General features: G+C 41.6%; 2 protein-coding genes across 3 annotated transcripts in view; one reads left to right on the forward strand and one right to left on the reverse strand.

The window, feature by feature from the left end:
* The window catches only part of LOC106648640 (putative polypeptide N-acetylgalactosaminyltransferase 9), a 130,161-nt gene that overhangs the window by 1,042 nt on the left and 112,355 nt on the right, over nucleotides 1-16,764 (forward strand). The window lies entirely within an intron of this gene.
* On the reverse strand, nucleotides 9,095-10,835 carry LOC111693970 (zinc finger protein 271-like). Its single transcript, XM_023460301.1, has 2 exons — nucleotides 10,826-10,835; nucleotides 9,095-10,099 (listed from the first exon to the last, which is right to left on the reverse strand). Exons 1-2 carry the CDS (start codon nucleotides 10,833-10,835, stop codon nucleotides 9,183-9,185), a joined length of 927 nt encoding a protein of 308 aa, XP_023316069.1. The 3' UTR covers nucleotides 9,095-9,182.

Below are 16,764 nucleotides of genomic sequence, written 5' to 3' on the forward strand. Positions count from 1 at the left end.
ATATATATCACTTATCATATATTCGTGGTTATTTACAAAACGACAGGCGGAAACTCGTTGCTCTCGATTTACGACGCTAATAAATGTCAACGAACTCGTGCTTTTTCGATAAATCGATTTTCCCGTCAATTTTCTTGAACATTTCGTGCGCCATCTTATCTCGAGCGCGCGTTTTCTTTTGTTTACGCGTGTTGCAGTTCGAGGCTATAACGTAATTTTCGAAATTGAGCGGAGTAAAGGTTGACGCCGGATCCGCTATATACCTATAACGTAATATGATTTCTCTCCTTATTCACTTCCGCTAATGACAATTTGCTTCGCGGTAAATGTGTCACTGATGTTATACGAGATGTGAACTCCTCACCTATTTTTTCTGTAAAAATATGGCCTATCTCTCGCATGCTCCGAAACAAAATAAAATGATATTTTTCGAGAAAGATACTCGAGTAGTGAAAACGCATACCTAGTCGAGTGGAAAAATAAAAAAAAACCTTGGATTACCGAATCGATGGATCCTTTTTTTGTTTGAAAAATGTAATCGATATACTAACCCTTGTCTGTTGACAGTCGCCTCGATTTTAAGTTATTCATTGGATTTTTTGAGGAAATCTGTCAATTTGGCCTATTCGAACGATTGATTGATTGAATATATTCCATCGGAAAGGTATATCCAAAAAAGTTAAAAAACTGTTCACGTCATTTCAACATTTTTTCCAAATAGCATCGCAGTGTCTTTGGTATAACTGTCTTTGGTAAAATCGAGTTTAATCTCAAATAACGATACTAGAAGAACGTCCATGTAATTTTTATCGCGCGAAGGAAACGCGTCGCGACACACACAAACATTTCATATATCACAAGATTAATTCGCGCAATAAATTGTAAATATAATTATATATCCATCTCTCGCGCAGCAGCAGCAGCACTGCACGGGTCGATGGGCAAACAAAAGCCGCAGCAGCAGCGGCAGCGAACGTATGGAAAACTTTTTTTCTTTTTTTCCGCTCTCGCCTCTCTTCTCATCGTTTTGTCGAATATAATTCAACGAGTTTTTGATTTATAATAAGCTCGGCGCAAGTATATAGATATGGATAGTATAGTGAAAGGAAGAAGGAGAAAGGAGAAGGGGTGAAAAAAAATTGATCGATCTATACGGGAGCAGCAGCAGCAGCAGCAGCAGCACGAGTTGTGTTGGGTATATAAGTTGTAGTAGCAGTAGTGCACTGCATACACGCCGAAGAAAAAGAGAGAGAGATAATTCCGAGCTTCGGATCCTCTCTCTTTCTCCATATATATGTGCATTATAAAGTACCCGTTTCAATAATTCCTCAACAAATCATACATATATAGAGAGAGAAGAGCAGAAGTTGTTCTCTGCGCTTTGCTGCATTCACAAGTGTCTCTCTCGGCTTGGGATTATACATTTTTCATCGTCGTGTATGTGCCGCCGCCGCATGCGAGATATCACTACTCGGTGCATACCTCGTGAGTGCGTCCGTTGCCACTACTCCATATGTACCTAAGTCATTAAAAATTTTCTGATAAAACGTGTGTGTGTGGCTGGCATGTATGATGAAAAACCGGTAATGATCAAAAAAATTGATGAAAAAAAAAAGAAACGAACGACAAAGTATATATAAAGTTAATTAAAACCCATATACAGGTACGTATAGCCGTGTGCAGTCACATTGTACGACAGTGCGCGCGCGAAATCGGGATAACCGCAACTTGCTTCACTTATTATCCCGCGTAAAACATACAGAACTCCGAAACCTCTTCATTTTTTTTCTCCGCCGCTTCTCTCTCTCTCTCTCTCTCTCTCTCTCTCTCTCTACTTTTCTATACCATGTCTGTGTGTTATAGACCGCCTCCTCCGCAGCAGATACAGTACAGTACAGAGTCTCGTGTGCACGAAACGAGAGTCAATTAGAAAAAGAGAACGCACACATACGATCCGCCTTTGTATATACTACATGCTCGCGCGTCTTTAATTAGATCGTCGAATGGGCATTCTTTGAGCTCTTTGGCTTTAAATTCTATATATTTATATAGGCTTGCCTGTGTATGTATAGCAATGGCGTGTGCTCAAAGCTCTCTCTCTCTCGGCGGCAGCGGCCACCACCAACGCAATATGGGCGTGTGTGTGCGCGCGCGCGGGTATAACAGAAAATTAAACCGCAAATGGAAAATGTCGCCATGGCGCAGTGGCCACCGCGACGAGTATTAGCCTATGCAAAGCAGCTCGCGTGTGCGTGCATGGTTCGAAAAATCCATATATTCATGACAAAAATGAATTTTTCATGCGATACGCGTTATTGAATCCCAGCGCACACACGTTATTTTTTCACTGCACCGATTATACATCGATGCACAAGAGTAATAATGTACTTAATGCGTTACAGTCGTTTAATGCGTGCGTCCTAATTCGCGAGTCGTTATCGCACGCGCGTTCGACGACGTAATTTTCATCGCGCGCGCGCACGTACCAATCATCGCGAGCCAGAAAATTCAGAGCGTTTTTTCTCTCTCCTCGATCGACGCGTGATCAAAAGTCAATTTTTCGCTACTCTTTACACATTCTCTCTACTCGCTCGTAGTCGTGTGCGAAGGTACACACGCATATACACGTTTTTTCACGCCACTAGCTGCAGTATATGCATGTAATATATCGAAGTAGGTAAATATAGCATTACATATAGGTACAGTAGTGACAGTCTTTGGCGCGTGCTTAAACACATACCTATATGTACGTGCGCCCCTCGAGCCGCACGTAACGTATTATGTACTACCTGGCGTGACGCGATCGATTCCGCATATACACACGTATACACTTAGCGAGCCGCGATTATGCCGCGAAGCTTTTCATCGTCAGCAGCAGCAGCAGCAGCAGCTCTCGAGATCGTCCTCAACGGGGCACTCGTACAAAAATTCCCGGTATTTCCCTCGTAAATTACACGTGTGCAGCGGCAGCAGCTCGTCCACACGTAATCTATACAGGAAGAGACCCGGCCGAGCGCGAAAAATCCCGTAAGCGCGAGTGCATATACATATATGCGCTGCAGCGTCTCTTTTCTTCCGATTAATCGCGCGCGAGAAAACGGCCAAAAGTGTTTTTAAGATGGAGAATAACTTATCAAGATATGGTGTAATATATACTTGTGTACATGTCGCGTCGCCCGCGTTATTATTGCGCGATAAAAGAAGCAGCATTCGGAGCAATTAAAACACACGAATCTCGACGCGCCGATTGCTGTTAACTCTGCTGCTGTGCAGTCATGGTCACCGCTATATTACACACAGCTGCGTGGCCATGAAACCGGTAATGATATATCGTATATATAATACATCAAGAAACAAATATGCGCCGATGCATCTTTAATTAAATCTTTTACCTCCCTCCTGATCCTCTAGTCGGACTTACGAAATTTTCACGGCTTTAAAATTCAACCTTTTTGTCTGTTGTATTTATCCCCTGCGGCGGCTTCAGCTTCAGCAGCTTACTCTTCCTTTATATACCGTCGTAATGTAATACAGCGTCCGTCAGAAAAGCGTCCGGCAAATTTATTCCGCGCGTTTCAATTCTCTGCCGGGTATACGCGCGAGCTTAAAACTCGCTCTCCGTCACTCCGCGACCGCGTGTATGTTTTTTTCGGGGATTAACGGAGTAAATAAAAGGATGCAGTACATAATAGCGTATTTGAGAATCACGGCTAATTGTTCTAATAAACATAAAATTCGTAAATATATACTAATCGGACATCCGACTTGCCACTTGCGAGTTCACGGATACTCTATCTGTCGATCGAATCCAAAAGCTCGCAATTGAATGCGACTTTGATCTCGATTAATTTGTAAGCGCGTTTAAAATTTCCATACGACATCGCATCGTGTATCGTGAAAATTGAATCCGAGAGATAAACGAACCCCGTGACAAAGACGAAATATAATAATCTTCATAACGCGTGTACACGTTACGGAGTCGTATATATTATTACAAAGGAGCTGTACGGCTGCCTGAAAAAACACACGCGGCTGTATGAGCAATGAACGACGTCGGTGTGAATCACAAGAAATTAGAGGTTTTTCGCTCGTTTTAAGCTGCGCGGTACACCCCACCGCGTTCAAACACGAATTAAATTTTGTGTAACGCGAGTCTTAGATTTTTGCTTCCGCAGCTCTGCACACGTACTGTACGTACACAGAGCTCGCGGCATTCTTTATTTTATATTTAATTCCCACAGAGTAAGAGAGAAAATTGGCCGACGATTTGGCTCGGCTAGTAGTAGAAATTGCCTCGGCGGCTCTGGCATTTTCACGACTGGGTAATGAAAGCCGCTGCTGCTGCTGCTCGCGCGAGTTGCATAAATATAAATGATGGTACTCTAAATTCTCCTACGCGCGGACGCGAGGCGTCGTTTGAATCTTTCAGCATTTTAATCGACACGAACTGCCAATCAATTATTCAAATCTCATGCAGCATCGGCCGTTGCCGCCGCCGCATTTGCATTCGTTCAATCTGCTGTTGCCAGCATGCAGCACAGAGCCGAGGCTCGATATTATTACGTCCAACGCTGAGGGGGAAAGAGGGGCGCAATTTCGTGGCAATTAATTTAACGACGCGCCCCGAGTACGAATCTCTCTCTCTTTTTTTCTCTCTCTCCTCTCCTCTTCCTCTGGCGAGAGTCTCCTCGTTTAGTCATATTGTTTTAATAATTCCAGAGTCGGTTATATGCTTGGGCTTATGTGTCAGCTCTCGCGTGAGCCGCCGCGAAAGCAGTCGAGTCCACCATCACGCACGCAGTCGCGTGAAATTGGCGCAGCGGCGGCTCTACATTGTGTTCGTTCATTTACACTCGATAACTAGAGAACCGCTGCGTATATAATACACGGTAGACTATATTAAATTCGCTTTTAAAAAAGAGTAAGCGAAGGGGAAATTCAGGCATAGAGGCTGGAAAAAATAAGCGAGGCGCAGAGAGAGAGAGGCCGATTTCGCCTCGGCGTGAAAATAAATCAAATATCTCACGCTCGATAAATTTCGAGATACGACTAAATTAGATGAAAAAATAATTGAGCATACGCTTCTAGCGCTGCCTATAACAGTTGGCAAAGTGAGAGATACACACGCGCGCACACATACGTATAAAGATATAATGCGATTAACAATTTATGACTTTTATAATGCATTTAGAAAAGATGCATACACACGCGTATTTATAAAGTAGTATGATGGATTATCGCACTTCAAAACAGCTGCGTTGCGGCCAACGGCGCTCGTTAACTTTTTTTCTGCGTCGAGGAGGAGGAGGAGAGTCGAGCGCGAGCACCACCGCGCACGAGCGAGAAGATAAATTAACCCGAAGCTCGCATGAAAACGTATTCCGATTTCGCGGGAAAAATTACAAAATTCCACTCCTGCGCTTACGCGCGCGTAATATATATTTTATATATGCATCATATACCTATAGCTGTATATGGATCGCCTCTGGATTCGCGTACACCCGGTAAAGGCTACGTTTTTTATTATTATTATATAGCTGCAATTGTGTGCGTGTAACAGCTCGCGAGCTCATTACGAGGAAACCGATTGAAAAACTCGTTGCTCGCTGCTCGGCACATCGTATTAGGCACCTTTTATTATACTGCCAATCGATCGATCGGGACCGGGCCGGGCCGTATAATTTTTACCGTCCGAGAGAGAGAGCCTAGGGTAATTGTACTTCGCCTCGGCGAAACGCTTGATTTATTAATTTAATCAATTTGAAACTCGACCTCGCTCGCCGTTGCTCGAGTTTACGTCGTCGTCGTCGATTGCGATAGCGAACGAATAAAAGAGCGGCGGCCGGTGTGCTCTCTGTATTATATATATAGGTAGGTACTGTAGAGAGGTATATAAGTGTGGATAATTGGAAACTCTCCTCCTCGCTTGAAAACAGAAATGCACGCACGTTTTTAGCGAGCCGACGAGCATCATCGTTTGTGTACTGGGTGCATTTAAAGTTTTACTGCCGTGTGGCGCGTGTACACCCCCGTCTAATTATGCGTGTAAAAGGGAAGGTAAAAACTATACTGAGAGGCATCGGCGCGGCGATCGATGTAAAATGCCGATACTCGAACAAAGTCTTTGGACTCGAGCCCGCGGGGATAGTAAAAATAAAAAAAAATAAAAAAATAGAACGTAAACTATCCGCGAGAAAATGTCGCTCACGCGGGGACATCTCGAGAATGACAGAGCGTGCTCGAGAGTCGAGTTAAAAAAAGGCGCCGCTCCCGCACACAAACTTTCATTAGCCGCTCGGTTGAGGCAGTTGATTTCTGAAAATTCGGAAAATTAATAACGACGCTTTGAAATAAAATTATGGAAGCATCTGATAATTTTAAAGTAATATTGTCACAATTTTTATTCAAATTTTAGAAAAATTTGTACTAAAAATGTATATGCTAGTTTCTATACATATTTACAATGGTCAAGAAAAAAAACCAACGATTTTCATTATTTCACTGATGAAATGTACGCCATTATTCTCTGCGAAACTATTCAGAGTATTACTACAATAAGTTCAAGCTGTTTGAAAAAACAATGAATTATTTATAAAAGATTAAAATATTCAGCTTTTTGATTGAAAAATAATTAATCCGTGTTAATTGCAAAGCAATCCATCATATAAAATATATTGTCTCACTGAATATGATTATAATACAGTTGAATCATCTAATTATGTAAAAAAACTACTACTAGTATTTACCAGTTAAGAAATCTCACATATCAGGGTAAGTTTATAATTTGATGGAGTGGTAGTGGTAGTTTCTACGAATTATGTGGACTTTTTGGTTTCAACTCAAAATTTATAATCCCACGTCTAATTTTCACTCTTATTGATCTCGTTATCTTTGTAAACTTCGTGTACTGTTCTTCGATGTCTGAAAAAACTGAATCGATGACCAAATTTTTTCTCGCACATGTCGCAAGCGAAATCTTTGATACCTTCGTGTACTGTCTTTTGGTGCCGAAACAAATCTGATTTTTGTCCGAACTTCTTCTCGCACTTATCACATGCGTAATCTTTGCGACCTTCGTGGACTGTCTTTTTATGCATAAGCAAATTATTTTTTTGTCCAAATTTCTTTTCGCATCTGTCGCATGCGAAATCTTTCCGACCTTCATGGACTGTCTTTTGATGCATGAGCAAATTATTTTTTTGTCCAAATTTCTTTTCGGAATTGTTGCAATAGTAATTCTTGTGACATTTATTGACTTCCCTTTGATGCCGCAACAAATGTGATTTTTGTCCGAACTTCTTTTTGCACTTGTCGCATGCGTAATCTTTACTACCTTCGTGTACTATCTTCTGGTGCCGAAACAAATCTGATTTTTGTCCGAACTTCTTCTCGCACTTATCACATGCGTAATCTTTGCGACCTTCGTGGACTGTCTTTTTATGCATAAGCAAATTATTTTTTTGTCCAAATTTCTTTTCGCATCTGTCGCACGCGTAATCTTTTCGACCTTCATGAAACGTCTTCAGGTGAAAGAGCAAACTGGACTTTTGTCCAAATTTCTTCTCGCACTTATCACATGCGTAATCTTTTTGACCTTCGTGGACTGTCTTTAGATGATCGAGCAAATGTGATTTTCTCCCAAATATCTTCTCGCAATTATCACATGCGAAATCTTTGCGACCAACTTGGACTTCTTTCTGGTGTCTTACCAAATTGCTTTGAGTTCCAAATGTCTTATCGCAGTCGTCGCATACATAATCTTTGCGACCGTCATGGATTGTCTTTAGATGGGTGAGTAAAGTCGATTTTTTTTTTAAATTTTTTTCGCACCTGTCGCACGCATAATCTTTGCAAATTTCGTGTAATGCTGTTTGGTGTATCGAAAAATCTGATCTACTTTCAACTTTTTTCTCGTCCTTATCGCGCAGGTAATTTCTTCGCGGATAATCTTCGTGGACTGTCTTTACGTGCAAGAGCAAACTGTATTTATTATCAAATATTTTAGTGCAAATTTCACATGAGTAGTCTCTGAAAACTTTGTGGAATACTTTTTTGTGATTAAATAAATTTGATTCATTTTCAAATATTTTCTCGCAATCTTCGCATGAGTAATTTTTTCGATTTTCATGGGCCGTTTCCCGGTGCCTAGTCAAAACACCTTGAGTCACAAATGTCTTCTCACACTTGTCGCATGTGTAATATTTTCGAACTACGTGTACTAACTTTTGGTGGTAGACCAAAGTCGCTTCATGTGAAAATTTTTTCTCACACTTATCACATGCATATTCTCTGCGACCTTCGTGGTCTGTTTTTATGTGCAAGATCCAACTTTGTATCGTATCAAATCTCTTCGCACACATTTCACATGAGTAATTTTTGAAAACTTCGTGAAATATGTTTTTGTGCGCGAGTAAACTTGATTCATTTTTAAATGTTTTCTCGCATTTTTTGCTTGTGAAATCCTCGCGATTTCTGTGTATTAATCTTTGATGCATAACCAAACAAGATTTCATCACAAATTTCTTCTCACACTTGTCACAAGAGTATTTTTCTTGTTCACTGTGAACAGTGTATCGATGTAAAATCATATTTGATTTTATTGTAAATATTTCCTGACAAATATCACAAGCATATTTTTTGTCGTCTGCGACCACTTCCACGGATTTCTTCTCACTTTTATCCATTTCGGTGCCTAAATTAAACGTTGGATTCTTCTATTTAGTGCCACGAAAATTAAAGCAGTAAAATTTATCTTTCGGTATGATGTCTTGTTTGATCGGGAAAGACAACATTCAAACTAATTTATTTTCACTATAAACACGATCAGTGTTCAAGGGACTATATTATAATTCTGTATTATCATATTGTTCACAACTAAGGTACCGATTTATCTGTTTATACATTGTCCGTACAATATCTGAACAACTCGCCACGCTATAGTTTTGTTATTGTTCTCCATAAGCCACTATCGGCTACGAGGTAGAAAATAAATAATTAGAAGATATATAATATAATCGCACTCATCTACATCTACAACGTTAGTGTACGAAGGTGTAATATAGTAATTGAACGCCCGAGGTTTAAACAGTACATAATGATAAATGCACGATTTTTATCCAAATTTTCGTAAAACATTTATGAGTATCTATACACATATTTACTATTTGTCAATCATTATTACTTTATTTGTTACAGGTCATTTGGTGTCTGAGCAAATTCACTTTTTGTCCAAATTTCTTGTCGCACCTGTCACATGCAAAATCCTTGCGATTTTCGTGGACAGTTCTTTCATGGTTTAACAAATTATATTTAAGTCCAAATTTTTTCTCACATTTGTTACATCCGAAATCTTTTCGACCTTCGTGTACTGTCTTTGTGTGTACGAGCAAATTCCCTTTTTCCGTAAATTTCTTTTCGCACTTGTCACACGCGTAATCTTTTCGACCCTCTTGTACTGTCTTTTGATGGACAAGCAAATACGATTTTCTTTTAAACTTCTCCCGGTACTTGTCGCACACGAAACCTTTGCGGCCTTCATGTACTACCCTTTGGTGGTAGACCAAACTCTGTTTTTGTGTATATTTCTTCTTGCACTTGTCGCATGCAAAATCTTTCCGCCCTTCGTGGACCACCCTTTGGTGCAAAAGCAAACTCGATTTTACTCCAAATTTCTTTTCGCACTTGTCACATGGGTGATCTTTGCGACCTTCGTGAACAGTCTTTTGGTGGCGAAACAGATCTGGCTTTAATCCAAATTTTCGCTCACATCTGCCGCATTCGTAATCTTTGTGACCTTCGTGTACCGTCTTCTGATGAAGACGCAGATATTGTTTACTGTTAAATTTTTTCTTGCATTTGTCGCATTCGAAATCTTTCCGACCTTCATGTACTGACTTTATGTGTACGAGCAAATTCCGTCTTTCTCCAAATTTCTTCTGACAGTTGTCACAGGTATAATCCTTGCGACCTTCGTGTACTATTTTTTGGTGCGAAAGTAAACTTGATTTCAGTCCAAATATCTTCTCACATCTTTCACATGCAAAATCTTTTCGACCTTCGTGTACTGTTCTTTGGTGCTTTAATAAATCATATTTTTGTCCGAATTTTTTTTCGCATTTGTCACATGAGTAATCTTTGCGACCTTCGTGTACTGATTTTTTATGGTAGAGCAAACTCGATTTTTGGGCAAATTTTTTTTCACATTTGTTACATGCATAATCTTTGCGACATTCGTGGACTGTTTTTTGATGCCTGAACAATTCCCATTTTTGTCCGAATTTCTTCCCGCAATCGTCGCAGAAGTAATTTTTGAAAACTTTGGAGGCGAGATCTTTGAGACCCTCGTGTACCGTTTGTATGTGCACGAATAATTTATGTCTGTTGTCAAATCTTTTCGCGCACATTTCACATAAGTAATTTTTGAAAACTTCGTGGAATATTTTTTTGTGTTTGAGTAAAGTTGATTTATTTTCAAATTTCCTCTTGCATTTGTTACATGTGAAATCTTTAAGATCTTTGTGTGCTAATTTTTGATGCGCGAATAAACTTGATTTTTTCACAAATTTTTTCTTGCACTGTTCGCATTTAAAATCGTTTGGGCCTTTGTGTTCTGATATTTGGTATCTACTTAAATGACTCCGAAATTCGAATTTCTCTTCGCACTTTTCACATGAGTAGTCTTTTTGTTTATTGTTTGTTTGCATGTTTGATTCCAGTGTAAATGCATTCCGAGGAATATCACAAATGTATTTTTTGTCGTCTGAAACAACAACCACGCGTTCGGTTGAATTATCATTCGAGACAATTTCCTCGGATTTTTGCTCACTTTTATCCATTTTGGAGTCTAAATCGAACGATGAAACTTTCTATTTAGTTTTAGTGATGTGGCTTGTTTCATCGCGAAAGACAAAATTTAAACTAATTTATTTTTATTATACACATGATCAATGTATCCAAGGAACGATGTCAAAATTATTTACGATTGTATTGTTTACAATTAAGTTACCATTTATCTATCGATACTTACAATATATAAACCAATTTAAAATTCTAACTTGGCGACGATGCTGTCGAGAAATTTTTCGGCCTTCTAAAACCAAGAACTCCGAAAAACTTCCTACTGACAACATCGAGCTCACACAAAAAACAGGGTTAATAGATTGGCGTGCTTTATAATCCGCCACTGCCGGCGGTGAACAGATTTGAAATACGGCAATTTAAGTAATAATAAATACTCTGTGTCCTCTATAGTATAATCATCAACGCGTGCAATCGACTAAAAAAGGTCAAAGGACTCGACAATTTTTCCTTTGGCATCTCGCATCAACTGATCAATATTTAAAATACCATCTCCTTTCTTTCCCCCTATCTCCATGTACATTTTTATACCACGCACGTACTTTTAAAAAAAACTTCAACAAAATTAGACAGTCAACGTGTCTTCGTGCAAGCTCTCGGCACGATTCGATTTATACATAGGGTCTCTTCAACTTCGGCGTGGTAAGTTTCGCGCTCTCCGGTAATAGAAGTTGGAAATCGCTCTCGGTTACGTATGGAGCGCTTAGCGGTGCATATATATAAGTCTCGATAGCGTTAATTAATTATAATTCTAGTGGGAGAAATTTGCTCTTTCGCGCGGCGCCAGCATATATCCTATAGTGTGCCCGGTAGCTGCTGCGGCTCGAGTCTCTCTCTCTCTCTTTCGATATCGTATGGCGCGGGATTTTCTGTCTCTCTCTCTCGCTTCGGAGGTGAGCTATGCGCACGAGCGATGATACCCCGCTCCGAACGCTTTGGCGAATTTTACTTTCAAATCTTCGACTCGCGATCGTATATGTGTGTATGTATAATACGTCGAGAGTAAAAGTCAAGAGCATGGAATAAATATTTGTTATATCTCTCCTCATCGATGATACGTACACACTCGCACACATCGAGCTTGTGCTATCACACATGCCAGCGCATATTATATGCATCTACATTGAGAGAAAGAGACGTGCGCGACACCTGCAACTTATGGCGGCCTTTCGCTTTTTCATCCGTAGAATATCCGAAGAGCTGTCTATATATATGCAACGGCTCTAGCGAATTGCTTCGCCAGATCCTTTGCATATGCGCGCACGACGACTACTACTCGTTCCTGCTTTCTGATTTACCTGTTCCTTTTTTTTACGACTATACTCTCCTCTCCAGCAGCGGAGGCTACATTCGAAAATATTTTCTCTCTCTCTCTCTCTCTCTCTCTCTCTCTCTCTCTCTCTCTGCCTCTTGCCGATATGATATAAAAAAAATAAAATCCTCGCGAGTTTTTTTTACGGCGCTCGCTCAGAGAAGGATTTCAAATTTCGAGAGAGATGGAAGGAGAGTATATATGCGGCGTTTAATTTTACCCGCTCGCGCGAACGAATCTCTCTCGTTTTTTATTATTATTATATAAATATATGTATACGCTGCTTTATTATTCGGCGGATGCGAGCTGTCTCTCTCACTCTCGTCGAGTATTATAAAAGTCGACATTGGCTGCTGCTGCGTTGTTGAATCAAGAATGTGCAGTGCCGCAGCAGCCGAGGCTAATGGACAGCTATTTAAATTTTAAATGGCCGAGCCAAAGAAGAGGAGTCTGTGTGCCCGTGCATTATAGTGCGCGCGTAGAGAGAAACCTTTCGCTGTTGCTGCTGCTGTTTCCGTTGCCGTTGTTGTATTGCATCTATGCGCACACACGCGCATAAAAGTCCTCACACGTATATGTACTAGCGAGTCTCGGAGCTGTGCAGCTCGACGTTTCATTCTTCTTCTTCTCTCTATCTCCCTCTTTCTTTCTTGCATATATATATCCTATACCACATGCATCCATCGAGTAGTCTCTGTACACACTCACATACACACATACACATACCAAGAGACATCGCAGCAACATCAGCAGCAGCAGCAGCGGGTCAGATAGCTGTAATTCGCCGCTTCCTCCTTCTCTCTCTCGCTCTCTCTCGCTCTCCGCGCTCTTATAAGTATAGTGCGTGTGCGCATATACACGTATCGCCGCAACCACCGCCGCAGTCAGAGCGGATACTTTTCCAGTTGATCTGTCTTTGTGGGCGCGTGTGCATGTGTGCGTGTGTTTGTTTGCTAACGCATCGTCATATTTACGCATGCGACGTTTAATAATCGTACGTATTGAACGTATAACGTATCCGTATGCGCAAACAGTCCCACTGCACAGATTTGTTGTCATTAGCTTTTTCAAGCTCAGCAGCGGAGAGACACTCACACCGCACATCGCTGCTTATTTGTTCGAATATTATATGGCCTTGACTCTCGAGAGATCGAGCCAACGATGAGAAGTAACCGTGTCTGTGTGTACTGTACGTGTGTTTGTGTACACGCGTGCGATGCAAGTACACGCTTCGATGAATTTTTTGCCCAATTAGCCTGTCCTTTGGCCGATGATTTATCGCTCGCGCTTTTCGTCGGCAATAATTCATCGCGCGCGAGTCTCTACTTGGCTTGTGTGTACGTATACCTATATGCAGCTGCGCGCGTACATATATTACAACGCGATGTGCGCCTTGCCTCGATCCCATGCGTCGGTAAAAAAAATTCGACGTTACTCCGATAAAAAACGAAAACAACAGCAACAACGACGACGACGACGACGACGACGAAGAGCTGCCAGTTACACAGCCCCTTGTTTTTTCCGAACGCAGTGACTCTTATGTATTACGCTTCATGACGATGTTACACAGAGCGACGGCGTCGTCCGCACTCGAGCTGCATCGATCAATTTTCGGAAAAGCCGCGAGCACTACTCGAGGAGAATATATATATGGGGTGGTTGGGTATAGACGAAAGCCTATTAACAGCTACTACTACTACTACTACTACAGATGCTGCGAAAGCCAATGGGCAAATGTTATTCCATTAAGGGCTAAGAACGGAGCAGCAGCTTCGCGAGGAGGATGCTCAATGACCTCGAGTATATAATATATATAGCGTAGTGAGTTTAGGGAGAAGGAAAGTTCTCTCTACTATGAGGAGTTATATACAATGGGTAGTAGTAGTATACGAGAGCGAAGCGATAAACATCGAGCGCGCATCGAAGAGGAAGAAAGGACGTAGACTCGAGATGCAGTTTTCTTTTGCGAAACGGTGTGAACGTGGCCTAACGGATCCACCTTTGCTCACAGACACATATATCCACGCACTTATATTTATACTCGCTGCAGCGTCAACATTTATGCGCGCAAGTACATTATACGATACTTACTGCAGACCGAAAGGAGCAGAGCCATCCGATGTGTATATATAAATATCGCGAGGAGGCCGGCAAACATGTGGTTAGACCGGTCTCGCGTCTCTTTTGCTCCCTTGCTTCGCTGCTGTGTGTGTGTGTGTTACTGCTGCTGCGCTTCGGCGTTTTCCATTTTACTCGCTCCTCTCCTGCAGTCCTGCGTTTTATATTATATATTTACAGGAATTACGCTGGCCACGTATACCCACTGGCGGTGCACGTCGTTCTTCTCTATACGACGTTCGATGTATTTCGACGATGCGAAAAAAAATCGTACGGCGCCGAATTTAAATTTTGACACGCGACTGACGCTTTATAATCCTCGCTTGAAAAATTGCACGAGAAACGTTCAACCATCGAGTAACGATCTTCTCTCGCCGTGGATCGCTGCGCTGCGCGCACAAAATCTCTGCGTACCACGAAAGCGAAAACTACGCGCGAGCCCAAGCAAGCATATGATCATCTCGTTTTCTGCGCGCGAAACACAATTTCTTTTATTATAGTTATTGTTTTTTTTTTGCTTTTAAATGCCGAGCTGCGCGCAACCGCTACTATATACGCGCGTTAAATGATTGTTGTTGTTTCAGCTCGCGCGCGGAGATGATGATTACGCTCTTTCTCTCTCTCTCTCTCGTGTGGAATTCGCACAGCCCAGGCTTGTGCGGTGTAGTTATTATCGTAAAAAACAACAACGTTTTGCAGACGCAGCCGACTTGCGTAGGAGAGAATACATTACGACTGCAGGGAGCTGGACATGAAAAGTTTCGTTCGTCGTTTAGAATTGAGGCACGCGTTATGTGTATGAGCGCGCGAGTGCATCCGAGTCAAAGTCGTCTGTGGGTCAAAAATGATACATGGACCTCCATAAAAACAGATTATATATGCAAGCTTTTATTAATTTTTTTGCCAACCAAAATGTTAAATTGTTTATGTACAGTTATATTCCTAGTTCAGAGTTGTTTGCCACGTTGGCCCAGTTATTTTGACCCTACAAAAAATTGTTTCAAATTCAATTTTGTGATCATTGAATAGTTACTTATTCAATAACTTTAGTAATGTTACATTCAAAAAGTTAGTTCTTAGCAGCACGCAAAATACACAAGAAGAACTCGTGTAGTTCCGTCAAAGAATATGAGGCTAAGGTGGACTCACTGTAACACGAGTTTCCCATGCGACATTGTCGCTTTGCGTAGTTTCAAGTTTTACCGCTAAATGTCACATTAAAATCCACAAGTGGAAAGAACGATTAGATTTTATAGATGATTGCTAGCCAGTATATACATGTCATCCTGAATATCCTGAACATCCTGAACATCCTGAACATCCTGATACTTCCTCTTTGTAAAAGAAAAAATAAGTTTGTTATAGCTCGTCAACGATACATACGCAAGTCGACGGTCATCTCTTTTTTCTCTCTCTCACTCTGAATCGGGCTTCTTTTTTCGCCGAATTCTTGGAAATTCCCGTGATTCAAAGTGCACTTTGAAGCCCGCGCACATATAGTAAGCATGTATCGACGAGTCTCTCCCTCTCGCTGCGGCTTTCGCGTGGCACAGACACGCACGCACATACACGTGCGTTATTGGCTCCGACTCTCGCTCGAAGGATTACGGGACCCGATCGCGAGCTCTCCGCGCACCGTCATGTGCGTATGTGTCATTCGCTCACGCTTATACGCACGCATCGATTAAGATACAGTTTTTTCTTCCGTATATATATGTATTCGCGAAATATATTTACGTGTATACGGTACGGCCGCACGAGGTATTTCTCTGGGATAAAAACGAGGTCGCGAGCTTGTCCCTCCCCCACTTTTTTTTTCTTTTAGCCACTACTACTCGCGCGGCATCGATTCTCCTGCAGCTGCAGCAGCAGTACACCTTCCTTTGCACTCAACTATTTATGTATAGAACGAAAGGCTATACGTACATATACACACTCGGTAAAAGATTGACGCGTTATAAATTTTTCGAGCCAAGTGGACGACGACTGTACGACGAGGCGCGAGGCTCGTTAAACTGCTTTGGCTGTTCAGCAGAGTCACGATAGATACGAGCTCGTCGAGTAATATAACGTATAGTGTCTGTATATGTATGTATGTATGCGTTATGTGCACCGCCGCGCGTGAGTCGAGCTGCGAACGAGTTCACGAGAGCGAGGAGCGATACATACACTGCACACGTATATATTTATATCGAAGCGCGAGGGAGAGTGGGAAAAGCGAGTTTGATGGAAGATGCATTCAAGGGAGTTTCGTGTGTTTATCTCTCTCTCTCTCTCTCTCTCACTCGTCGAATTAGCCATACCGTTGCGCGTGATGATCCGCATGCAGCGTGTACGGCGCGCGTACCTATATTACAAATATATAGGTATAGCTGCGAGCCTCGTAATATGCGCAGCAACGCAAAGTCTTCCGATATTTCACTTTACCGCCTACAGCAAACTCGTATAATATAGGATATATCACGCGTGCACCGCAT

Source organism: Trichogramma pretiosum, unplaced genomic scaffold, assembly GCF_000599845.2.
Source record: "Trichogramma pretiosum strain Unisexual culture from Peru unplaced genomic scaffold, Tpre_2.0 scaffold77, whole genome shotgun sequence".
NCBI lineage: Eukaryota > Metazoa > Arthropoda > Insecta > Hymenoptera > Trichogrammatidae > Trichogramma > Trichogramma pretiosum.